The 26,696-nt window shown below is 34.4% G+C and overlaps 1 protein-coding gene across 1 annotated transcript in view; it reads left to right on the forward strand.

Moving 5' to 3' along the window:
* Positions 1 to 26,696, forward strand: part of NDST4 (N-deacetylase/N-sulfotransferase (heparan glucosaminyl) 4) — a 242,455-nt gene that overhangs the window by 14,508 nt on the left and 201,251 nt on the right. The window contains exon 2 of the mRNA XM_012655070.1: positions 19,871 to 21,095. Within this exon, the coding sequence (XP_012510524.1) occupies positions 20,118 to 21,095 (978 nt within the window). The 5' untranslated portion in view covers positions 19,871 to 20,117. The remainder of the gene's footprint in view (positions 1 to 19,870; positions 21,096 to 26,696) is intronic.

Raw genomic sequence — 26,696 nt, forward strand, 5'->3', positions numbered from 1 at the left:
TTCCCATAAATCTCCCCCCCCACTCATGCACAACCGACCCCACCACCAACATCCCTTACAATCTATGAACCAACATTGACACATCATTATCACCCAAACTCCATAGTTTATATTAGGGTTCACTCTTAGTGTTGTATAATCTATGGGTTTTGCCAAATGTTGACTTGTATCTGTCATCATAGTATCATATGCAGTTGTTTCACTGCCCTAAAACCCCCCTGTACTTCACCTATTCATCCCTTCTTCCCTGAAAACCCCTGATGACCACTTATTGTTTCAGTCTCCATAGTTTTACTTTTTCCATAATTTCATATAATTAGAACCATATAGTATATAACCTTTTCTGTTTAGCTTCTTTCACTTAGTAATATGCATTTTGTGTTCCTCCACACATTTTTATGGCTTGATAGATCATTTCTTTTTAGTACGGAATAATATTTCATTGTACAGATGTACCAAAGTTTATCCATTCATCTACTGAAGAACATTTTGGTAGCTTCCAAGCTTTGACAACCATGAATAAAGCTAATATAAAACATCTGTGTATAAGTTTTTGTGTGTCCGTAAGTTTTTAACTCCTTGGGTAAATAACAAGGATCACTGTTGGATAATATAATAAGACTATGTTGAGCTTTGTAAGAAACTGTCACACTGTCTTCCAAAGTAGCTGAACTATTTTGCATTCCCACCAGCAATGAATAAGACTTTCTGTTGCTCTATGTCCTCTCCAACATTTGGTGTTATCAGTGTTTAGGATTTTTGTCCTTCTAATAGGTGTGCCATGGTATCCCATTGCTATTTTAATTTGTAATTCCTCATAGTGGCATACGAAGTGAAGCATCTTCTCATATCCTTATTAGGCATCTTTGTATCTTCACTGATGAGGTGTCTATTTAGGTCTTTTGTCAATTTTTAATTGGGTTGTTTACTTACTATTGAATTTTAAGTGTTCTTTGAATATTTTGGATAACAGTTATTTACTTGATATGCCTGTTGTAAATATTTTCTCCCAGTTTGTAGTTTGTCATCTTTCTCTTAACAGTTCCTTTCACAGACTGAAATTCTCTAATTTTAATGATATCCAATTTATCAATTATTGAATTTCTGGATTATTCCTTTGGTGTTGTGTTCAAAATGTCGTCAGCACACCCAAAGTCATCTACATTGTCTCCTATGTTATCTTTGAGGAGTCTTATAGTTTTGCATTTTACAATGATATTTAAATAAGTATACATCAAATTTACAAATACTCTATGATCCATTTGAGTTAATTTTTGAAAAGATAGTAAGATCTGTGTGTAGATTCACTTTTTTTGCATGTGGATGTTCAGTTCTAGCACTATTTGTTGAAAAGACTATCCTTTGTCCATTGAATTGCTTTTATTCTTTTCTCAAAGATCAATTGATTACATTTTTGTGGGATTTTTATTATTTTTTTAATTTCAAAATATTAAGGGGGTACAAATGTTTTTGTTACATTGCTAGCTTTTATAATGCTTAAGTCAGGGCTATAAGTGTACCAATCACCTGAATAGTGTTCATTGTACCTGTTAGGTAGGTTTTTATCCCTCCCCTCCCCCTCCCCCTTCTTGATTTCCAATGGCTTTTACTTCTCTCTGTGCCACTGTGTGCCCATAAATTAATTCCAAATTTTTAGAGAGTACATGTGTTGTTTGTTTTTCCATTCCTTAGATACTACACTTAGGATAATGGTCTCTAGTTCCATCCAAATTGATGCAAAACACATTAATTCATTTCTTTTTATGGCTGAGTAGTACTCCATCATATATATGTACCACATTTTGTTAATACACTCATGAATTGATGGACACTCAGGTTGATTCCACATCTTTGCAATTGTGAACTGTGCTGCAATAAATATTCACATGCAGGTGTCTTTTTGATAAAATGACTTCTTTTCCTTTGGGTAGATACCCAGTAGTGGGATTGCTGGATCTAATTGTAGATTTACTTTTACTTCTTTGAGAAATCTCCATACTAATTGCAGTTGTACTAATTTGTAGTCCCTCCAACAGTGTATAAGTATTTCTTTCTCTCTGCATCCCTGCCAGCATCTATTGTTTTTGGACTTTTTAATAATAGCCATTCTCACTGGGGTAAGGTGATATCTCATTGTGATTTAATTTGCATTTCCCTGATAATTAGTGAAGTTGAACATTTTTTCATTTGTTTGTGGCCACTTGTCTATCTTCTTTTGAAAAGCTTATGTTCATGTGTTTGCCCATTTTATAATGAGGTTGTTTGTTTTCCTCTTGCTGATTTGTTTGAATTCTTTACAGATTATGGATATTAGCCCTTTATTGGAAGTATCGATGGAAATATTTTCTCCCATTTGCAGGTTGTCTATATGCTCTATTGATTTTTTCCTTTGCTGTGTAGAAGCTTTTTAATTTAATCAAGTCCCATTTATTTATTTTTGTTGTTGCCAGAATTATCTTTGGGGTCTTAGTTGTATTCTTCCCCTGGGCTGTTATCTGGAAGAGTTTTTCCTACATTTTCTTTGAGAATTCTTATGGTTTTATGCCTTACATTTAAGTATTTTATCCATCTTGAATTAATTTTTTAAGTGGTAAGAGATAGGGGTCCTATTTCATTCTTCTGCATGTGGCTATCCACTTTTCCCAGCACCGTTTATTGAAGAGGGCATCTTTTCCCCAGTGTATGTTGTTGTCTACTTTGTTGAAGATCAGTTGGTTATATTAATAGGTAGATGGTTTTATATCTGTGCTCTCTGTTCTGTTCCATTGGTCTATGTGTCTATTTTTGTGCCCATACCATGCTGTTTTGGTGACTATAGCCTTGTGGTATAGTTTGAAGTCTGGTAATGTGATGCTTCCAGATTTGTTCTTTTTGCTTAAGATTGCTTTGTCTATTCAGGCTCTTTCTGATTACAAATGAAGTGTAGAATATGGATCTAGAAAAATCATTCAGTGCTTCATGCAAGCTTATTTTTCAACTCGTTATTCTGTTCAATTGATCCAGTTGTCTGTTCTTTCACCAATACCACGGTGTCTTGATTACTATGGCTTTGTCCTAAGCCTTGAAGTTTGTTAGTCTCAGTCCCCCAACTTTGTTCTTCTCCTTCAATATCAAATTGGCTATTGTGGGTCTTTTGCTTTCCATATAAATTTTGCTTGCTCTTTTTAATCCTTATTTCTATTTTCTTAAGTCTTCCTCTGGACCATTGTAACTAGATCTTAACTGATCTCCTACCTCATGGCTCCAATCCATCCTCTTGGCCCTCAAAAGATAACTTTCTAATGACAACGTTTACCATGTCTGTCTTCAATTAAACTATTTCAATAGCTGTCAAATTTTTAAGGCAATTTAAACTCCCTAGAATTTTAAATTAGATCTTTTTATCTTCTAGTACCTACCTACTTTTTCAATCAATTTCCTACTACTCCTTTGTATAAATAAATGAATAAACAAGGAGGAAGTAGGAAGTGTTGGGAGAGAAATTGTAATGTTTCCCTGGGAGACTAGAAGTAGCTGTATTGAGGATATTACATTTATGTAAAAGACTAAAAGAAATGAAGACTATGCCATGTTTGTACCTGGAGGCAATTGATCTAGACAAAAGAAACAGCAAGTGTGGAAGCCCGGAAGTACATGTGTAAAGAACACAGCATGTTCAGAGACTATTTAGAAGTCCGGTAGGGGGTTGTGGAGAATTCAGTGAAAGAGAAGTGCTGGATATTAGGTAGATCTGTGTAGATCACTCTATGAATTTGGCTGTTACTCTGAGTAAGATGTGGGGGGCGGAGGGGAGGGTGGTGGTCATTATTATTTATTTATTTATTTTTTGGTGAGAAGTTGATCAGAGGAGAGACATAACCTGATATACATTGTAAAATGATACCTTTGGCAATATATTGAAAAACAACTCATGTGGAGCAATGGCTGAAGCAGAGATCAATTGGGAAGATATTTTAATAATTCAGTGGAGAAATAATTCTAATTTGGACTAGGTTGGTAGCCCTGAGGGTGTTAATATGTGTTCAGATTCTAGATGTATTTTACGGGTAGAGCCAATGGATTAGATGTTTGGTGGGTCTGGTGGAGAAAAAAAAGAGAGGCGTCAATAACCAGCAGCAATGGGTGAGTATAGGGTGTGTGTGTGCATATGTGTGTTTCTAATATTGTAGCACCATTTACTTATACAAGGAGACAGTGAGAGGAATCAGTTTAGTGTTAAAGAAAGTATCAGGCAATCAGATTTGATCTCATTTAAATTTGAAAAGCCCATTAGATTTCCAAAGTGGTTGAATATACAAATAGAAGCTGGTAAAAGATTTAGCTGGGGATATCAATTTTGGAGGTCATTTTATCGATCACATTTAAGACTAAGCTTTTCAATAGTATTTCAAACCATAACACTGTATGAGATCGCCAAAGAAGGGAAGGTAGTGTAGAGATCAGAAAATGTGACTAGAAAGTCATTAAAAAAACATAAATGTGTGATTTCCTGGAAGCTGAGGAAAGATAGTTTTTGAGCGGATGAAAGGGTGATCAGTGATATAAAATGCTGCTTATAGATAAAGTAAAATAAGGAGCGAGAATTGATAATTGGATTTTACAACATGAAGGTCATTGGTGACATTTGTAAGAAAAATGAAGTGGTGAGGGTAAGCCTGATTAGAGCAGGCTCCAGAGAAAAATTAGACACAGCATTACAAACAGTTTTTGCTGTAAAGGGGAAAGAAGTAGAATGATAGATTAAAGGGTAAGTGAATTATGATCGAAATAACAGAATGTTTGCAAGCTGGTATAAATATTTTAGTAGAAAATGAAAACTTTATGGCTACATGGGAGAGAGAAAAGTATTATTGAAGCAATATCTCCAATGAGTAGGTAATAATGCATTAGAAATTAGTGCGCAAGTAGAGGGTTGTCCTTAGCTAGAGTAGATAACTTATCCAAAAGAGAACATACACGCGCATAAGTGAGTAAGGACGGTAGTGGATGCTTATGGAAGTTCCTTTCTGCTTGCTGCTATGTTCACTGCGAAATAGAAAACAAGATCATCAGATGAGAGGAATGAAAAGGCAGTTAAAAGTTTGAAGATAGAGGGAAAGATATGAAACATTCATCTAGAAGAAGATACTGTTAATGGACTAAAAAGCATAAAAAGATTATCGGCAAGAATTAAGGACCCATTTGAGGCTATTGATCAAGAATTTAACTCAGATTGGTGATGCTTCATCCATCCTCAGAGTTGCAAGCATAGATTTGGTGGAATGTGGGATTTATTCAGTGTTGTTGTTTAGACAACTGTACATCATGAAATAAAAAAGAATAAAAGGATTTGACAGTATATTATATATAATGAATATAATGATAGATTATGTAATTTATGCTGAGCAAGGAGTGTTGTGACACCGTGAGAGAGACTGAAAAGTGAGAAGATGAATGGTTTAAAGATTCTAGGAGTTTGGAATATTGCTGAAATTAGAGTAATAAGTAGAGTGAGCTAAAGAGATAGAAGATTGTGTTTGGATAGCAAAATGTATGAAATCAATATTGGGAATCACTTACAGTTACACAGTTATTCTTTATAATGGAAAGACCTAGCATGTGACTATGGGACCTGGTGGTGGTGATAAGAAGAAACACAGGATCATTAAAGAGAGAACTTAAACTCTTGAGGTATAGTGTGGGAAGGATCATCTATACGGTTATTTTTATTATCAACAATTATTACATGAGGAGTTTGTTAAAACAATGAAAGGTTTCCAAAAGATAAGATTTTTAGAACTAAAGGAGTTTAACCCAGGCATGAGTTGATGACTGCTGGAAGGAGAATAGGTGGGTGGTACGGTCTGATAGGATGAAAAGTTATAGGATTTTAGGGAATGGGAAAGGAGAGTAGTCTAGAAGTGACAGTAAGAAATAAGAAGGACATCTCACCAACCTCCTGCCCCAGTGGTAGAGAACTGGGAGAGAAAATGTAGCATCAGAGAGCTCTGAGGTCCTAAGGGGAGAACAAGGCTTTAGTTAGGGCCAGGAAGATGCAGAAAACTTTTAGAGAAGTTTCACTGTATAGGGAAAGAACTGTTCTGATGACTGACCATGTATTCTGGTGAGTGCAGTGAAAGGTTTCAAGAAATGGAGAGGGTAGGAAGTGGGGTCATGAATGCGTTATGAGGTGGGTAAGGAAAGTCCATGGGGTCCTGACTGTCTTTTGATGACTCGCATGGCTGGGGATAAAGGGCACGATGAGAAAAGTTGTGGGGGTCCCTGTGTGAGGAGTTGGGTCCCGAGGGGCCCAAAGCCTATAGGAAGTATCATGTTCTAAGAATTGGAAGAGCTGGGGGTGTTCAAAGGGGGGCGGGAATTCTAGGTAGACAGCTGTCTCTGTCATAATATTGAGAATGTTGGTTCATTTTCTGAAATTCAACTAATCTGGCAATCTACAGCTACTATATTAGTTTCCTAGGGCTACCGTAACACAGCACCAAAAACGGAATGGCTTAAACAATAGAAATGTATTGTCTCACTGTTCTGGAGGCTAAAGGTCCAAGATCAAAGCTCCAACAGGCGCGAGGGAAGGATCTGGTCCAGGCCTCTCTTGTGCCTTCTCTGATTGGTTTCACTAGAAATCACACTGTGCATACTTAACGTACCAATACCTGAAGTCAGTTAGTAACATGACCTTTTTCCCAGAAAATACAGGGTTTTTAGAACATTTTTACGCCATTTACTCCCTCATTACTTTTATGTTATTGTTCTTATTTACTGCAATTAGACTTTGGTTTATTTTCAATGTCTCAGGGCTTTATTATTATCACTTTCTGTACTCGTTCATTTAGATTAACTCACCTTTTACCTGTTTATTTTATCTTCACTTATATCCAGAAATTTGAACACTCTTCTTATGTTTGAGAAATTCATGATCTTATGAATTTCCACCTCAATACAGATGTAAAGTAATTCTTTCCTCAGCCAAGTCAGGGACATGCCGACTGAGGGTGTCTAATCCCATATGCTTTTACCAGACTTTGAATCAGAAGCTACTGAAGTGAAGAAGTGGGTCCAAAGAAAATTCCATTTAGGTTGAGGTGTCTTCATCTAGGTCCATATTCCAGGGGCATCAGTAGCAGTGTCACTTGAAGTGCAGCCCAGATCTTAATATCAGCAGTGATAGTTGTATAGTATTTGGTCTGTGGCCACTTTTCAAAATGGACTTTATGATATCTGCGTGTGTGTGCATGTGGCCTTAACCGTAACTCGAGTAGAACGATGAGACTAAATCTAATTAAGAACAATTTTTCTATTGCATTTTTTAATCACCTTGATGTTTGCATTCCAATTATGGTTTGCATCTTTATCACGGTGTTATTCAGTCCTCATTTATGACAAATTCTGTGATAGTGATTGTGAAAGATTTCTTAGTCTCTAAAAATACTTTAAACAAATTTTTAATGACTAATTTAGGGAAAGCAACTTTGGAGAAGAACTCAAAGCATGAATAGAGATAAAGTCTATTGGTATATTTGTACATTTTACTCAGAATGATTAATTTGAGTATTTCATTGTAAGCACAACCTCCTAATTATCCATTATCCTTCAAATCACCTGCAAAACAGCTGCACGTGAGCAAGTATTTTTACAGATTCTCAGGTAAATGATAAATTATAATGGATGCATATAATGTTACAACTGTAAGATATAACCATCGAGGAAGCCTCTTTTGCAAATAAATCACAATGCCATTCTAAATGGAAATTGTAACCACAATTTTAAATTATTTCAAATATAGTTCTTATGTTTTTTATTTCATCCTCATAACTAAGAAACAGAGTAAACTGAGAGACAGCCTAAATCATGGTGTACACATTTCTCTTTTGTATGTAAGCTATTATTAATTATATGTTAATTCTCAACTCTTAAGATATTTTAAAAGGTTAATTAATTAAGCAGATTCAAATTTTTAGAATCATGCCATTTTTGTAAATGAAATTATTGCATAGACGTGTTTGCATAATAGAGAAATGTGAAACTGAAAGGTAAATCTCTTTTGCAAAAATCAATACACGTTATTGTATTTAGTTAAGAAATAAAATAAATATATCCTAAATAAATGGTCATTTGGAAGCAAGATGTGACAAAATTGTTTTTTTACATATTTGAATTATAGATGTTTTACCTCTTTTCACTTCAGAAAAAAAAGTTTAGTTCTTAAAATTCACAAAAATTAGCAAGATATTAAAAAATCTGTTGTTTTATTTATCTGTCCCTTGTGCATAATAAGAACAAAAATATGAAGATGTATATTTAAAAAGCAGAAATAGAATTATAGAAGCAGGGAACTATACAAGCAATATAAAATTGGCTATTCATTACAAATATGGGGAAGAGAATTGATTAAAACGTATTTGATGTGAAATTGTTGCAAAATTGGTATTTTAACATTCAGAGTCACTGATCATTCCCTGATAACAACAGCATGATGTTCATTCCAAGAGCCTTGTTACCTGCACTCTCAGGACTCATCGAGTTAGCACTTTCTTTGTTTGATAATCTGTCAATGGATAACAGGTGCTGTTGATGTATTTTTGCAATAAAAGCTAGAACATATCGCCCTCTAGTGTTAAAAAGGAGACTCAAAGAATATTTAGAAATAAAGAAATATGCATTTTGAAAAGCAAATGTCTTATTTTTTCCTGTCAAATAAATGTGATATACCAATAGACAGGTTATCATTTTCTAATCCTAGAAAAGAAAATGGCTAATATGACTGATAAACCTGTTTTTATAGCCTGTGTGATAAAAAATGTTTGCTGGATGGAGGATAAGTTGTTTTAATATTTTACCTTTTTATAATTCTAGTCACATCATTTTTTCATTATAGTTTTGGGTATTTTACAACTTTAGAAGAGATAACTTACTTATGTTATCTCCTATCATTACTTTGGCTTTTAAAAAAAATAGCTGTAAATATCATCTTTTTTAATTGTTAAAAAGAACATCACTGTAGAATAGGTCACTCAACAAGCAGAGGTAACTTTATGGGCCCTTTGTAGCCAGGTTCTGCATCTAGGGAAAATATATTCCTTTCTCTAAAACACAAGATAAAAGATTGAGGGAAAACTTCATTAGACAACGCGTTCTAGAAAATGACGTAAGTAGGAAGTTAATGATCAAGGTAGAAAGAACAATATATTTATCACTATACATATAAAATGATAAGCTGATACTTAAATAAATTCTGGAATAATAATACTATGTTGTACACTTAAAATCACTTAAGAGGGTAGATCTTATTTTGTGTGCTTACTAAAACAAAAAATGAAATAAAAATAAATAAATAAATTCTGGGGGGAAATATGCTGATATTAATATAATCCAAATTTCTGCAGACCTCCACATCCTGTGGGTACAAATGGGATCTGGTTCATAATCATAGCCCACATAGTATTGGCTCTTCCCTTCCCTTGTTACTCAATTGTTTTAGTGCCCTTCAAGGTCTCACCTTTGATCACCCATTGGGAGGTCCTAGCTTTCCTGCTCACCACTACTCTCACTGCCCAGAAGTCACTGCATGTGTCTCAGCAAGGCCACTGCTGCAGGAATCCAACATGGAAACACTAGTATATATGCAGATCTGCAGTTTCCGATATCCCCAATGCTCTGTGTGCCCAAGGACTGTGAGCGCATTTTGCAAATCAACTCAGGCAAATGGATGGACACCTGTTTGCCAATCCCTGGACTCAAGTTGATCAGAGATGCCAGGACCTGTATCAGTGCTAGTCAAAATTTAGGTTTTTGGGGATCCAAAACTGGATCCACTGCCACTTCTTTTACTACCAGTATTTTATTTCTCTTTTCAATAACAGATAAAAATCTAATTTATGTTATTAAACAATTATTTACATATATATCTATAGATAAAGACATATAAAATCTTCTGACAAATTTGGACTCATCAGAAGCAATGATGGTATCATAATATCCTAGTTACAAGTAAACTTAGAGTTAATTTGGTACAATTGATTTTCCAATTTTCAAAGCCTTAGCATGATTTCTAAGATCACTGTTCCAATATAAATTATTATAAACATTACAACATGGAACATCTATTTAACTGATTTACTCAAGATTATTATGAATCTGCTGTGTGTCTAATTTAGTATTGGGTTATGCTTGAGAGAAAAAAAAGTAGTTCGTTGTGAAATGAGAAACTTTATATATAGACTGGGCTATTAAAAATATACTCACGATTTTCTTGGGAAGACACATAAATCAGTTAAATAAAAATATAAATGTATTGCCAAAAAGATAAGGACAACATATTCTTCAGAGATTTAGAGGAAGAAAGACTACCAGTGACTGGCAGGAATAGAAAAGGTTCATACATAAGACTATAGAATTTTAGAGTTTGAAGCAAACTTGAACTTACCAAACTCACCCCTTCTTACAATTTTCTCCCTACATTTTTTGTGCTTTTTTAAAATATAGTACATGTTTCTTGCAAAAACTCAAACGATACAGAAAAGTAAAAGAAATGACCAATCTTTTGGTGAGCATGCTTCCAAATCTTCCATGATAAATGCATACATGGAAATAGAAATATAAACTATTCTAAGTTTCTTCATTTTTCAATGAGGAAACTGAAGCCCAAACTTGTTCTTCCAACCTCCACCTCACAGGTTTCTAGAGAAAACAGCATTTGCATTGCACCTTGGTATAGAGAAAGAATCTATGCAAGATTTGAGTAAGTTATCATTGTTTTGGCATAATTGCTTTGTGCCTGACACACCAGGAGGTCTACGAAGTGCTGAAGATTCAATTCTGAATAAGTTACAGTTTCTGCCTTGATGGAAACCCATGCAAAATTACTCAACTGAAATGTCTATGATATAGACTGCACTACGAGAACACAATGGGGGTGTACTCACTAAACTAGCTTCTGCAAGGTCAGGGGAGACATTTAGAGGTAGTTTTATTTAAGCTGAATTTTTAAAAATGAATGAGAGCTGGTCAGTCTTAGAGATAAGAGAGACAACATTGGTCATTCCAGAACTACAAATGGTTTACATGTACAGTGCAATAATAACAAACAAGATGCAAGAATTTTGCAATAGAAAACTCTTCCAAAAGCTTGACTCTAGAGCTGAAGAGAAAGATAAAGGCAGTTGCTTGGCTTGGGGGTGGGTATGAGCGTGATAGAAAACCTTTAAAAGATTGGCATGAGTTAAACTCGTTAAGAAGATGTTATGTGGAGTCTCAAACTAAAATCAATACAGGCCCCGGAAGATAAACTAAGATTAGTGAGGGGGTGGTGGAGACTAAAGCCATGAAGACATTAAAACTCTGTAATTATTAAAAAAATATTAATATGTAGATACTGTTTATGGTCAATTACTAAGAAAGCATTATACCCAGATTTGAACAAAGTCCCCAGAAGGGAGAGGTTGAAGTTCTAGAAAATATGTGAAAGCAAAAGGAAAAGATTGACTTTAGAAAGATACACATTTTCCATGGCATCAGGAAGCAAGTAAGTACAGGGAGAATTTCTTAGGTTTGGGGAACGTTAGTGGGAGGGGCTCAGCTTGGCTCCCTGGATAATTTTGAGCCAGTTCAACCTTCTCTTCCTTTTCTCATTGTAAAGTAGAAGGTTGGGGTTTTAGGCAGCGGGGCTACCTGAAATTTATTGAAATCATCAAAATGTAACAAGTTGGGGGAATAGAGAAGGAACAACAGTGATGGATATAAGAAGGACTTCTTAATCATGTTTCCCTTTTATTATCACTAGACAATGTCATAATTTTAAATGAAAAGATAAAAGTTACATTTTTAAGCTACAGAAAAAATTACATATAGAGAAAGGACTAGACAGAGGTTTTTGATAAGCAATGTTGATTTTATCTTATTTTTCTGGGTTTTCAAATATTTTATAATATTTTCTGTATAAAATATACATACATTTTGTTTAGAAAGGTAGCAGAATGAGTTTTTATAAACACTTTTTCAAATCACCTTTGTAGATAAGACAATTTACAGAAAAATAGCTTGCTTTTGAGAGAAAATTGTTCATATGATTTTATCTAAACAGGGAAGAATATCATGATATTACATTTCCTCAGTCATCTTTTGTAGCTTCTATATAAATTGTTTATATAGAAAGAAAAGAAAATAGAGATAGAAAACAGAAACATTGTTACATAGATTGGCCAATTAATGACCACACTCCTCACGTTAAATCCATTCGCACAAGCTTTAAATCAGTGACTTTAAAACCATCCACTGCCAAGTAAAAGAAAGGAAAAGAAAAGAAAGAAAATTTTCTAGAGTTGACAGGGAAATAGTAAATAAAGAGAAGAAATGAAGAACAGATTAAAACAGAGGAACTTAGATGTTTTTGATGATAACATGAGAAACAGGCAAATTGCCTTCTTACATAGAGGAGTAAATAGGAGCTAATCTAAGATTGAACTAAATTTATTTTATTTTTTATTTCAGAATATTACAGGGGTACAAAAGTTTTGGCTACATGAATTGGTTTTGTATAGTTTGATTCAAAGTCACATGTGTGTCCATCACCCAGACAGTGTGCACTGTACCGTTAGGTGTGAATTTACCCATCCCCTCCTCTGTTGTCTCTCCCTGTAATCCACACCCGAACTGCAACTGCTCTCTGCTCTCCTTGGTCCAATATTGTACCTTCCAGCCAGGACCACCTGACAAGTGATGTCTTTAGTCAGCCTTCTTGGCTCATCCCCTGAGCTACGTTTTAGATAGCCTGTCTGGTTCTAGTTCAATTTTCAATGTCCCATTGTAAATATTACCCTAAAATTTCTACAAAATGAGACAGATTCAGGATTGATCCCAATGTCATCCCAAGTTCCTAAAGGAATTGTCTGGACTTCAGGAACCCATAGAACAGATATAGTTATTCCAAAGTTGTTTAATTCTATTTAATTCTGGCCAGTACATTTTAAAGATATGATTATTGTTTTAGTAGTATTAAGGGTAAAATTCAATGATGAAATCTTAGCTATAAAAATAAATACAGAGTTCCAAGCAATGATTACGAGACCTCTCAACTTGGACACAGATCACATTTCTATTACTGTATCTAAATCTTATATGACAAAGCAGAACAAATGTCCATATGGTAGTTTCCTACTCTCAAAGACCTCATGTTTTTCTAATAAATGAGATGGAAACATAGATATTTACAGTTTAATTTTAATAAAAATGGACTCTTTGCTTTAAAAAATCATGTTATTTCTCTGCTTTAGCAAACAAAACACAAGAAAATGGTAAATAGGCACTATATGTGTCTGTAGGAAATGGTGATAAAAGAAATCACCTGACATTTACTCTTCTATTTACTGAGTTGCCTTCATAATCTTTTGAAGTATGAAGATAGCTGATAGCTTAAAGCTATGTACCTAGTATAATATTATGTTACAATATAATATCATGGTAGTAATGTTATCATTATGTTTGAAATGACACTTTTAGGAGTTTGTAGTGGTAAAAATGCATACTTTGTAGACTAAAATAGATTTATATTGTCGCAGAAATCAAGAAAATATGAAGTATATAAAAGGTAGGTAATAATCAAATGATTATTTACAGGGGAAGAAAGGATCATTTTTGCAGAAACTCATAAAATAAGAATACTACTTTGATTTCGATTAAATATAACAATTACTCATTACTTAGCACCTTCATTTGGGGAAAAAAAGAGTTGTGATTTATGTAGGTATGGTTGCTACTGAAAATAATATCACAATATTTTATGGCTAAAGCTGAAAGGAACTCCAAGGGACCAAACCACGTGATATCAATCAATTCCTAGTCTCAACCTCATTGAATCAATATTGGATATTTTCAGAAACCACTCAGAATTATAAGAGACTGAATTGATCTTTAGCTAAAACCTCTGTGATATTTATCATTCTCTTAGAACCAGATTAAATAATTTGAATTAGCTGTGCCTTGTTGAGTAGTCTTTCAACTCAAACACTTTGACCATGACCTGGAATAAGAAATAATGTTACATTGGGATCCAAACAGGCACACACATGTTCATGTTCATATATGTGGTGGTGACTTATAATTTGAAAAATACTGCAACTTTCTTAAAAGATGGTTGTAAATTTTGGAATTCACCCCAAGGGTGTGCTGGTGCAGTTTATGTGTATGAAAAAATGGTTAAATTTGTTTGTTTTAACCATTTTAATTTTTAATTAAAAATATTAATACTGCTACATTAATATGAAATATGAGCTAATTCTTTTTAAGTTTCTTAAAAGAAAACAAGAAACTCATGAAACATAAAAATAAGGTACTTAAAATGTTTTCTCCTAGGTATCATGAAAAATCAAAACTGATTAAATTATTATAAATTCTTAAGTCATCCCAACTTAACACAGCGTCTTTAAGTTGATTCAGTTCACCTCTACAATTTTCTCCGTATTTGGTAGATATTTCTGGTTTTGAGTATCCGAACTTTTAAAATTGAAGTAAAGTTTGCTAATGTGAGGTTAAATAATGTAATTATGCTCCCTGCTAAGTGTTTGGCTTCACCTAAACTAATCTTTGGCTTTTCTCAACAATGCAACTGGTGGAACATAAAACCCTAGCATTATAAATTATTGGTAATGTGAGCTTAGTCCCTTTCTTAAATCCTCTAAATCGCAATTTCCTCATTTTAAAAATCGTGTAAGAATGAGTAAACAGGACGATGAATGCAAAGAATGTAGCATAATTACTAGCAAGTAGTAGCCACTCGTTAAATGCTAGGAAATATTGTTATTGTTATTTTTTAAATTTCAGCTGAACTTTAATGAGCATCTTTGGTGACCTGTATAGCTTATTAGACAGTATTCAACAAAGAAAGAATCACACATATATTCAATGAGATTTCATTTTTAGCTTTCTTCTGAATTTCTGTCTTTCCAAAAAGTAGCAATAACTATAACAGCACCAGTAACTGCTCTGTTTACTAACTTCTCTGCTGCTAAAAAATTACAATAATTTAGAACATGTGGCAAATACACTTTACAAACTATATTTTAGAGAATCTCTAAACACATTTTGAAAATAAATCAACAAGTGATTTGAAAACAGATATGCAAAACAATAATGCCTTCATGTTATCTAATCTTAAAAGAGAGTAATAGATTCTGGGAGATATTTATTCCACTACTACTGAGGTGATGACCCACATTTGAAAGCATTGAAGGTAAAGAAAAGAAAAGGAGTGAGGAAGAATTCAAGATGGTGGACAAGAAAAACCGCCAGCCAGAGTGTCTCTGCAAAAAAGACAGATTTTAGAGGAAAGTGAAAAAAAAATAAACAAGCAGACAAACAGAACGGACGAGGGTCAGAAGGAGAGGTGCTTGAAACTACAGGAGACTCCACGGGAAGAAGTTGTGGAGGAGAACTGGAAGGAGAAAGGCCCCCGAGAGGCTTGGAGACCAGCGACAAGGGTAGGTGGAGCGGTTAACTTCCCCTCCCTTGCGTCTCGGACTGCTGGTGGCTCTGAGCGGGTGGAGAGACCTGCCGACACCAGCCCAGAGACGCTGCTGCCAGTGAGCAGTGGCCTCTCGCGGACAGCACACCAGGCTCCCAGGCCCCTCGGGGAACCTCCCAGCCCGCAGACCGGAGCCCATAGGCAGGCGCCATTTTGCCCCATTCCTCCTTCCCCTTCCCTACCCGTGGGTGCCCAGAGAGACAATTTAGCCACCACCCGGAGGCATCTCCAAGAAAAGGGCCCTTTCCTTTCAGGACCCTACAGCAGACTGAGGGGTACTCAGACTGTGAGCTCCCTACCTGCCAGCCCTCCCAGGTGCTGCTTGGCTGGTGACTCCAGAAGAGCAGGGCAAATCCCGAGGTGGAGAGACATCGGTCCAGCTTGGGCACCCTATAGGTGACTTGAGACCAGGACTCATCTCCCTGGCAGGGTCAGGGATTGCTCTCCAGGGCCCAGGGGACAGGCCTACAGACCAGACCCCATACACCCAGGTCTCAATAAAGATACAAGGTATCATCTATTAATGCTACAAAAACCTTTATGCACACAAACTGGAAAATGTGGAGGAAATGGACAAATTTTTAGAAACACGCAGCCTCCCTAGGCTCAACCAGGAAGAAATAGAATTCCTGAACAGACCAATATCAAGGACTGAAATTGAAACAGCAATAAAAAACATTCCAAAAAAGAAAAGTCCCAGACCAGACGGTGTCACACACGAATTTTACCACACCTACAAAGAAGAACTGGTGCCTATCCTGCAGAAATTATTCCACAACATCGAGAAGGATGGACTCCTCCCCAACACTGGTCAACACCTAAGTGCACATATAGGAATAACATTTACCGGGCGTCAGGCAGATGGGAGGAGGGAGGAGGGGACGAGTATATACATACATAATGAGCACGATTGGCACCATCTGGGGGATGGACAAGCTTGAAGCTCTGACTGGGGGCGGGGCAAGGGCACCATACATAACCTAAACATTTGTACCCCCATAATATGCAGAAATAAAAAAAAAAAAGAAAAGGAGTGAGAAAAAGGAAGGCAACATCTGCAAAGGCCTCTCTTTTTTCTTCCTAAAGTCTGTTCAGAGGTCATGCAGCCCACATTTTTAGACAGATTGTCGTGAAAAATAATGAGTATATCTCCCTTTCCAAATTTTTAACAGTAGTTTTATTAGGACATGTGAAAGTCAGATTTAGAAGCATTGGGACCAACACTTATTTAACTTTCTTTGTGTGGTAGTGAAGGAAATATGAATTTTTCACAGATGCAATGTACTCAGAAATCCATTTATTTGTTCATCCTATAATGAAAGACTAACATTACCATGTAAGGGGAAAAGTGGGGAAAAGAAAGCTCCTGTATGTTTCTCTTGCTGACTGGTCTCAAATTCATTGTGCAGAGGATGGGGGATTAAGGTGAAATAAAAATGTTAGCATATTGCCTTAGAGTCCTTAAGAACACGTGCACATGTTATATACTTTTGGCGCAGCATTTTAATGTCTTCACCATTATCCTGAAGTGAATTTCCTTAATTTTATATGAGTTATTTACCATATGCTTCTTTTGAAAAGTTAATCTTAATTGTTTTATTTTACTTATATTGGCAACATAAGATTCTCACATTGGTTGGTCTCCCTACTCCCATCCCTGCCTTGCCTTTTTTTACCCCTTTTTAAGGGGCACAACGCTAGGTAAACAATTCAAACAAATCACGTACCACATCTCTTTGACATTCCAAACAATGGCATCATACCAACTCCTGTCTCAGGTGTGGAACATAAGTAAACATTGACAGTATATCATCTTTTATGGTCCAGGCTTCCTCATCTCCACTGGCCAATTTTTGTAAGGGGAGAGGAAATGTGAGGATTGAATGAGAAGGATAACTCCTTTAGTTAAAACAACACATTGAAACACACATATCTACCATGTGGTAAGAGGTACCTATCATTCTTCCAACTCTGAACATATTAATGTTAAATAAATGTCACATTTAAATTTTATTTATTCTTTGGGTTGGCAGATTCTAGTCCCATATGCTTTTTTATTTCTTTTTTATTATTGCATATTACGATGAACTATTCTAATATGCAAAACTGACATCTCATCCTTTGTACATTCAAAAATAAAAATCACATTTCTTATGTCAGAAGAGATAAAGATTTGACAAAATATTAATTTGTCATATATTCAGTTTCTATTCAAATCTCTTCATTAAATTTAAATTTAATTTACTATTAAAACACTAAACAACCCTCCAAAGTATGTGGATTAAATAGATTTCTGCTCTTGTTGGGCCATTTCAGATTGGGATAGGGGTGGGATGTGTCCTGATTCTGTTTGCTTAAATTGACTTATAAATCAATTACATGAGCTTGGAGAAGTCTAGGAATTAATACGATATAAAACTGGATAAGCTCCTTTGACAAATTCCAAATCTCTTTCAATTTCAATAGTTTATACATATATACACACATACACATATGTACTAAATATACATTTTTTAAATTTTATTTAGGTAAAATATACATATATAACTTGTGATCTTTACCATTTTTAAGTGTATATTCCAAAGGTAATAAATACATTTATATTCTTTTTTCCCCTTCATCCCCTTCACATATCTTTTAATTTGATTTTTATTTTAAAAATTTATTCATGAACATTTTCAAACATACACAAAAGTAGAAGGTATAGCATAACTGGTTTATATATTTTAAAGCAAACCAATGCCTTTTTATTGCTATATTTCATTTCTTTTTAGTAAAATTCAATTAAATTTGTTTAAAGGGAACTGACTTTTGAAACACTTGAAAGGCTTTTAGAGAGCAAATAATTATTTTAAACAATTTTATTTGAAAACAGAGTAACAGTAAGTCTCTAATATGAAATTAATTTCCTTTTTAAATGACTATGAAATCACTGGGGAGATTTTTCAAATTGATGCAATGTGTTTCACAGAGGAAAATTCAAGTCCGTTGATATATTTGGAACTGAAGAATTAAAATATTTGGTAGAAATTTCAAAATTTCAGATTTTCAACTTTTGAGAATGTTTTTAAAATATTTTTTCAAAATCTAAGACAAAAACAAATATTATTTCGATGTAACATAGAATGTTTTGTTTAAATTAGTGAGAAAAACTTTATTTTAAAACAGAAATACAAAACGAAAGCAGTGACATAATATCATAATGTTTAATCTTTTAATCTAATAATTTTGTTATCAATAACCATTAATCATTCAGATCCTCAAATTGAAAATATAAAATACAGAAACTCATAAAATGTCTACAGTGCAAGAGAATATCACTCATTTTGTATTACTCATTACAACACATGCTAATTTAATTCTCCATGATGTAACCTGTCAACAATACACATCTTAAGTATACATATCACAAATTGCAAGCATGAACTATTTTAGATGTTTTCCTACGGACTCTAGTTTGGCAACCTGGGACATGGAAATTATTTTTTTAAGTATTCTAACCCAGTTTTGAGGGAAATGAAAAAAAATTGTACAGAAAGTAATTCACTAAAAATTAGAAACATCTATGCAAAGAAAAACCACCTAATAATAATGAAAAATCATGTCTAATTGTGATGAAGCAGTTTGGGAAAGATCTTTTTTAATGCTTTCTACATTTTTTCTTTCAAACTAAAGAAAGTGGTAGGAAAATAGAATGTTTGATTGTTGTATAAAAATTAGCAATGGAAACCCATAGCCTGTCACTAATCTTGCCTCTAAGAAGGAAGAAGGGACAATCCTATCTATACGGATTGTTACGCCGAAGAGGGCCAAGTGGCTCCCTGTCAGTCCAGATGCAGGATATATTATTAAAGGGAAGAACCTGTAACTACCATAAATTTGACAAAATTATTCACTCAGCTTGGCACTCCAGATATTAAGCACATACTTAAGAGCATGTTCCACTGCTCCAAGCCCTGCACAAATACTTGATTTTCTAATTCTATGTGTATATACGGTTTTCCAGTTCTGTTGAAGTTGTTTTTATGGTAATTAACATTCTATGCTAAAGCATACTTTTTTATGACTTTTTTTCCCTGGGTGACTAGTTGAGAAATGATCTCAGTATGTGTTCCTGTGCCTATGGATGTTTGGGCAAAATCAAATAGGATTCTGTATTCTGGAAGTCCTCAAAACGTCTACCATACTCTAAGCAGTACAATCTAGAGTGTCAACATCAGGCTACTAACATTTTTGCATATTAGGACAATAAAATTATCTTTCATATCTTTGATTTTTAGATATCAGCATATATATACACATAAATATTTCTATTTCTATTTTTGTCTTAGTTATTGGATTTCTCCTCTTTTTCAGATTATGCTTAGAGGATTCTGCAGCAATTCTTGGTATCGGACATACTCAAAATCTCTTCAGCTTATGCCCTCCTGGTCAATTGCCTTCCAGCTTTAACTCCTTTGTGATCCCTTCAGACATTTTACATGCTTTGCAATGGTTACATGAACTTCTGGGAAGTTATGTTTACATCATCTCATACCTTATTCATTATGGCACTTTAGAAAAAGAAATTGGAAAAAAAACTTCCAAAGCATTATTTTAAAAAATGAATCTTATTGTGAAACTTCGGAGAAGTTTTCGAACACTGATCGTTCTCTTAGCTACCTTTTGCTTGGTGAGCATGGTCATTTCTGCCTACTTCCTCTATTCTGGCTACAAACAGGAAATGACCCTCATTGAAACCACTGCAGAAGCAGAGTGTGCTGATGTCAAAATTCTACCCTATCGGTCAATGGAGCTGAAAACAGTTAAACCTATTGATACATCCAAAACTGACCCTACTGTCCTACTCTTTGTGGAGAGCCAATACTCTCAACTTGGTCAAGACATCGTAGCTATTTTGGAGTCCAGCCGATTTCGGTACCACATGGTCATCGCCCCCGGCAAGGGAGACATACCTCCTCTCACAGATAATGGCAAAGGGAAGTATACTTTAGTTATTTATGAAAATATTCTGAAGTATGTCAGCATGGACTCATGGAATCGAGAGCTTTTAGAAAAATACTGTGTGGAATACAGTGTTAGTATCATCGGTTTTCATAAAGCCAATGAGAACAGCTTACCAAGTACACAATTAAAAGGATTTCCATTAAACCTCTTCAATAATCTAGCTCTGAAGGACTGTTTTGTCAACCCTCAGTCACGCTTGCTGCATATCACCAAAGCCCCCAAGGTTGAGAAAGGCCCTCTTCCTGGGGAAGACTGGACTATTTTCCAATATAATCATTCGACCTACCAGCCTGTACTTTTAACTGAATTACAGACAGAAAAATCCCTTTCATCTTTGTCTAGCAAAACACTTTTGGCGACAGTGATTCAGGATCTGGGGCTTCATGATGGAATTCAGCGAGTTCTTTTTGGGAACAACTTGAACTTTTGGTTGCACAAACTCATCTTCATAGATGCCATCTCCTTCTTGTCAGGGAAGAGGCTGGCATTGTCCTTGGACAGGTACATCCTTGTGGACATTGATGATATATTTGTGGGAAAGGAAGGAACAAGGATGAATGTCAAAGACGTGAAGGTAAGAACACTTATAAATAACATCACAATTTGTGTTTCTTAATGTGGTATTGATAAAATATAATTTTGAATATTTTAGATTCCTAATCACTAAAATTTTAAGGCACAATAGGTTTGAAGTAAAATAGTCATTGGAAAAAAAAAATCTTGAGCTAAGCCTTAATCATTCCACACGCATACACTCACACCCCCCAAAAGCTTCAGAATGGGACAGAGCCAAAATATCCCGACAAGTAATTGAACTTAATCTTTTTGTCTCTTTTTAAGCTCTGCCCACCCCAGCTAGAGCTCCTGAGAACAGCCTCCCTTATTCTAATATATGCTGTAGTTTGTAGCAGTGAGACTTATGTAATAGAAACTCTATTTCTGGACCGATCACCCTGCCAAACTTGGTTTTGAAAACTGTGTTTCAAATACAATTAAAATACAACTGTGGTTGAAATACAAGATGGACAAGCAGCCCAGGGCCTTTCTATAACCTCAAACAAGCATAGTATTTACTTACACGAAATGTTCATACACTTGTAAATATAGATGTTAGCAAAAAAATAGTTTTATGGAGAATGTACAGGTACTGGACTTGGCTTTAGGAGGCTTGAATTATTATCTCTATTATCTTTTCACATTATTTTGGGTAACACAGCAGTGTTACTGGTAGCACTTCTAGGTTATGACCAATTGACTGCATAACTATTTCATAATGTAATGGCTATTAAATAAAGACAAAACCAAATATGTTACAGTAGATTAGGTAGGTAATTCCGAGCATAATTCTTTTTTAAATCTCCATTCAGCATTCTCACATAATTTTTCACTTATGCCTATCTCATCCTATATATCACTAAATTCATGTTGTGCATAAATAAGTTTAGCAAACACATGAACAAAAATAATAGGTCACAACTTAGAATTACAAAGGAATCGAAGGTTGTTAAGATCTTGTCATCATTTGTGATCTTCTGTTATTAAGCTGTTTATCCTGCAAAGGTGAAACTTGGATACTATTTCAAAATAAAAGCTTCCCCCCCCATCCTAATACCTTATGACGACTGTAATACAACATGATCAAAACCAGTAAAATAAATTCACTTTTTAAAAATCTTCAAAGTACACATGGGCCAGTGAACTCTGTTTTTAATAAGCTACTCAATGAGGCACCTCTTGAGTGTGACCCAAATACTTCATTTGGAGACTGTTACAAAGGGATTAAGAGACCACAGTTGTGTACTATCTAATCTTTCTTATTTTCTCCCTTATTTTTTAGTATTTACTATTCCTTTTAATTAATATAAATATTAGTATTATTTAAATTTTAAAACCATAAACTTAAAAAGAGGCCATGTGCTTCAAATGGTTCTCCGAGAGGTTGGTTCCTCTCCTGAAACCCTAAAAAAACAGTGTGTTCCTAAGTTCAGGCTAAGGAACAATATGAACTTAAAAGTTCCTCATTATGCTAAATGAAATTGACCAGCTCAAATCCAGCTATTGCACTTATTCTCAGTAGAAAAACAAATTACTACCCCCCACTGCTGATACAATATTCAAAGGTCACTGATGGCTTCTTATTCAAACAGAATAATATAATATTGAAATTTAACAATGGCGTCAGTAACGTCACACGTGAAGAGAGAACCACAAATGTTGTGTGGGTGTATAGGTATATATTAGTGTGTGCATAAATATGTGTATATGTATAGAATTATATAATGTATACTAAGTAAGATATACTATTTATTAATATACGCATATGTCAATTTAACTATAATTTTGAAGAAAATACTCTTTTTTTTATTTCAAAAAATGTAGGGGGTGAAAGTGTTTCTTGTTTTATGGATAAATTGCATCATGCTGAACTCAGGGTTTTCAGTGTACCTGTCACCAGAATAGTTGTCATTGTCCTCAATAGGTAGATTTTTATCCCTCGTCCCCTCCCCCCTCTTCTTAGTTTCCAATGTCCGTTACTGTTCTTTCTGACCCTGTATATCTTTCATTTAGCTGCCGTTCAGCTCCCATAAGAAAAAAGATGTGGTATTTGTTTTTCCATTCCTAAGATGCCTTACTTAGGACCATGGTTTCCAGTTCCATCCAAAGTGCTGCAAAAGACGTTATTTCATTCCTTTTTATGGCCGAGTAGTACTCCATGGTGCGTGTGTGTAGACATATACATACATCCCACATTTTCTGGATTTCTTAGCAGAAATCTGACAGGCCAAGACAGAGGGGGGATGATATATTCAAAGTGCTAAAGAATAGGGGGAGCTGTGAACCAAGAATACTTTATAACCAGCAAACATGTCCTTCAGAAGTAGAGAGATAAAGTCTTTTCCAGACAAACAAAAGCTGAAAGAAATCCACTACTAGCCTTATTTAAATTCCCTTACATGTAATATGCTTATTTTTCTCTTGATCTTTTCAGGATCTTTTTTCTGTCTTTGGTTTTTGACTATTGATTATAATAGGTCTTGGTGTAGTCTTGTTTGGATTGAATTTCACTGGAGACTCTTAGTCTTCATCTGCCTGGATACTTGTATATTTCTTTAGATTTGAAAAGTTTACTGCTATTATTTCTTTAAATAAGCTTCGTGGCTTTTCGTCTCTCTTTTTTCTTAAACTACTGTAATTTGAATATTTCCCATAGAAACAATTAATCAAAGAATAAGAGAAACTTGATTAGAACTGAGGGCTATTTACCTCTTGGGTGACTTATATGTCCATAAAAAAATACTGCTTTTTAAAGTTAAATATTCAGTTCACAGTTTTGGCATTTGATTTTTGTTTTGACTTTATTTTTGAATAAATATGGTTTTCTGGGAAAGAATTTTCAATTATATTCAGAAAATTTCTGATAGTTTCATGTTCTTCATCCTCATGTTACTCTTCTGGTGGTATAACATTAGTAACACACTAGTAGACAAGGAGAAATCCTTCCCCCCTCCCTCAAGCTCTACCCCAATTTTCCAGAGCAACAGCGTTGCATAGGTACTGGCATTTTTCTATATTATTTTGAAAGAGAGGTATACCGTCCTTCAATAGAACAAATTAGGCAGAGGAAAAGGTGTTAGAAACATAAGGAGCTTGATTTAAGGTCTTATGATATTAATGGTTTAAGGTCTAATGATTTAACATGGAACATCCATAGTTAGGCTTTTGAAAAATTAAATCTAACTCTAGCCCAGGCAACAGAGTGAGTGAGACTCTGTCTCAAAAAAAAAAAAAAAAAATTAAATCTAGATTTTCTGGCACTACTGCGTTGACAGTATAGACTTTAGAAATCATCAAGCTGAATACTTGCAGTCTTAGTGGTGATCATTAAAAAGAAATGAATCAAAGAAGAAAAACAGATTTAATAAAGCATTTGAAGTATCCTGTAATAAAATCATGACAAGTTAGTTGCATATAGAGGAAAACTGTTTCATGCACCAAGATAGTAGCCATCCTAACAACCACTCATATGCCTCGCATTGGTTATAAGGAAGAAAACGTAAAAGCTTAGTAAGTACTGATAATCCTCAAAGAAAGAAAATTAAAGAAACGCCTGACTGAAAACAGCACAGTGTTTAAGAAACAGAGAAGGCACAACATTCGTCTAGAATTTGGCATTTTGAACTCATTTTTTCTCCCTATTTATGACTCCTTGATGAACAAGAACTTCAACATGACTGCCTCCCAACAGCACTGTAAAAGGTACCAGCCAACCCTATGTCAGAAATATTTCTGAAATTTGGAATGTTGTATAGGGGTTAAGCGTCAAGAGAACAAGGAAGTTAAATCCTTACTTTTATTTTGCCCCAAAATTTTGGTCTACTGAAAGAATTTTATTTAGTTTTTGTGTATGTATTTTCTTAATGAATATGTTCATTATTAACATGTCTATTTTTTTTTTTTTTAGAAATAAATGTTTTATAGGCATGCTTTTCTTTAAGTCTATTTCCTGGGTATCAACCAATTATTATTACTTTTTTAAAAAGTATATATTAAAATGAAGCCTGTGACCAAGTGATAGTTTTTTACTCGAATACTTTAATGTTTCTATATGCAAATTCGACTTTAATTTAAAGATCAGACATTCCCTGAATTCATTTGCACTCAAAAGAGGCTAGAATAGTAATGGATCTAACATTAACATAAGTCTTTACTTTGGTTAGTTTACAGTATTAGATAATTACTGAACAGAGAGCAATCTCTTGAAACTCTGGAGAAAGAGCACAATTGCAGTCCATGAACTTCATTTTACTACTCAAGCTCTAGCAATTGTCTCCATGAGAAAGAGAAAATATTAGAAAGTATTTTAGTAAATGCAACCAAGCTGGCAAAGTCTCAGCAAAGTGGAAAAACAACCCCTTATTAGAAACTTTAAATCTCACGGTTAATAACTTAAAAGCCCTACCGGAATCTGTGGCGATATTTTCTGATTGGTTTTCTCTATTTTGTCATTGTCTATGAAGACATAAATAATGCTTATTAATTGGCCATTTAATTGGCCTGAATTATAATGAGCTTTCTCAGCTAAGGCCACTGTCTTTCTCTTACAATATTCGTCAAAAGAGACTGCAAAATGGTTTCATATCTGAAGAGTGAGTAAAGAGAAAAACAAAACAAAAATTCGTTCTTTGTATCCTCCCTGTAGAAATACACAGTATGTTCTGAAATAAATTATCATGGAACACAGCAACTTGGTTTTATAATCCTGAGGGAACTAGAATATATTATGATTATTATTTGGAAAATAGGTTAAGCTATTAAAAGAGCCACAGACATTGCATTTTATTTTCATTCAACTTATCCTCATTCGTCTACTCTGAGCCTAGGTCTTCTACCCACTACTTTTTTCCTCCAGATAAATCAAATATTCTTCTGATGTGTCTCTTCATTGTTATAATTTTGAAACATTTCAAACATTCTAAAGAGTATATAAAACAAATGTCTACAACTTAAAGAATGGTAAAGAAGAACAGCTTTGTACACACACTTCCTTTAGGATCTAGAATAGTACCGCCACCTTTCCAATCATGTATCACTTTTTTCCACTGGAGGGGCAACCAGTATCCCGAATTTTGAGTGTACCATTTTCTTAATTTTCTTTATACTTGTATCATATATGAAAGCATCCCAAAGCAATAAATTATTTAGTATTTTTGACTTTTTCATTTGAATTTATATGAATAGATGCCTACCTTACATATCTCAGCAAATTGTTTTTCTCTTACTTCTTTACTTCTAGGGTTCATCCACGGTGATGCTTATAACTCTAGTTCACTAAACTTATTTTCTTTGTAGTGTTGATTCGCTTCAGTGTGGGTATTGTCAGATTTTAATTTTTGTACTTTAATTTTTTGTAAAATTACTTATGGGTTTTTATTTGTATTTTCCTGATTATGAGGTTGAATAATTTTTTCTTATATTCAACAACTATTCCTTTTTTATATATTTTGCAAAGCCTGTATGTTCTTTTCGCATTTCAATTTTGAATTATTTGTTTTTATATTAAACTTTAGAATTCTAGTTTGTCATATAATCTGAATCTTAAGTCCTTGTTGAAAATATGCCTGCAGAGATGTCTTTTCCCAGTATATTACATATCCTTTCACATTTTTTTAATGAT

The sequence above is a fragment of the Propithecus coquereli genome, unplaced genomic scaffold, assembly GCF_000956105.1.
Source record: "Propithecus coquereli isolate 6110/MARCELLA unplaced genomic scaffold, Pcoq_1.0 Scaffold46, whole genome shotgun sequence".
NCBI classification, from domain to species: Eukaryota; Metazoa; Chordata; class Mammalia; order Primates; family Indriidae; genus Propithecus; species Propithecus coquereli.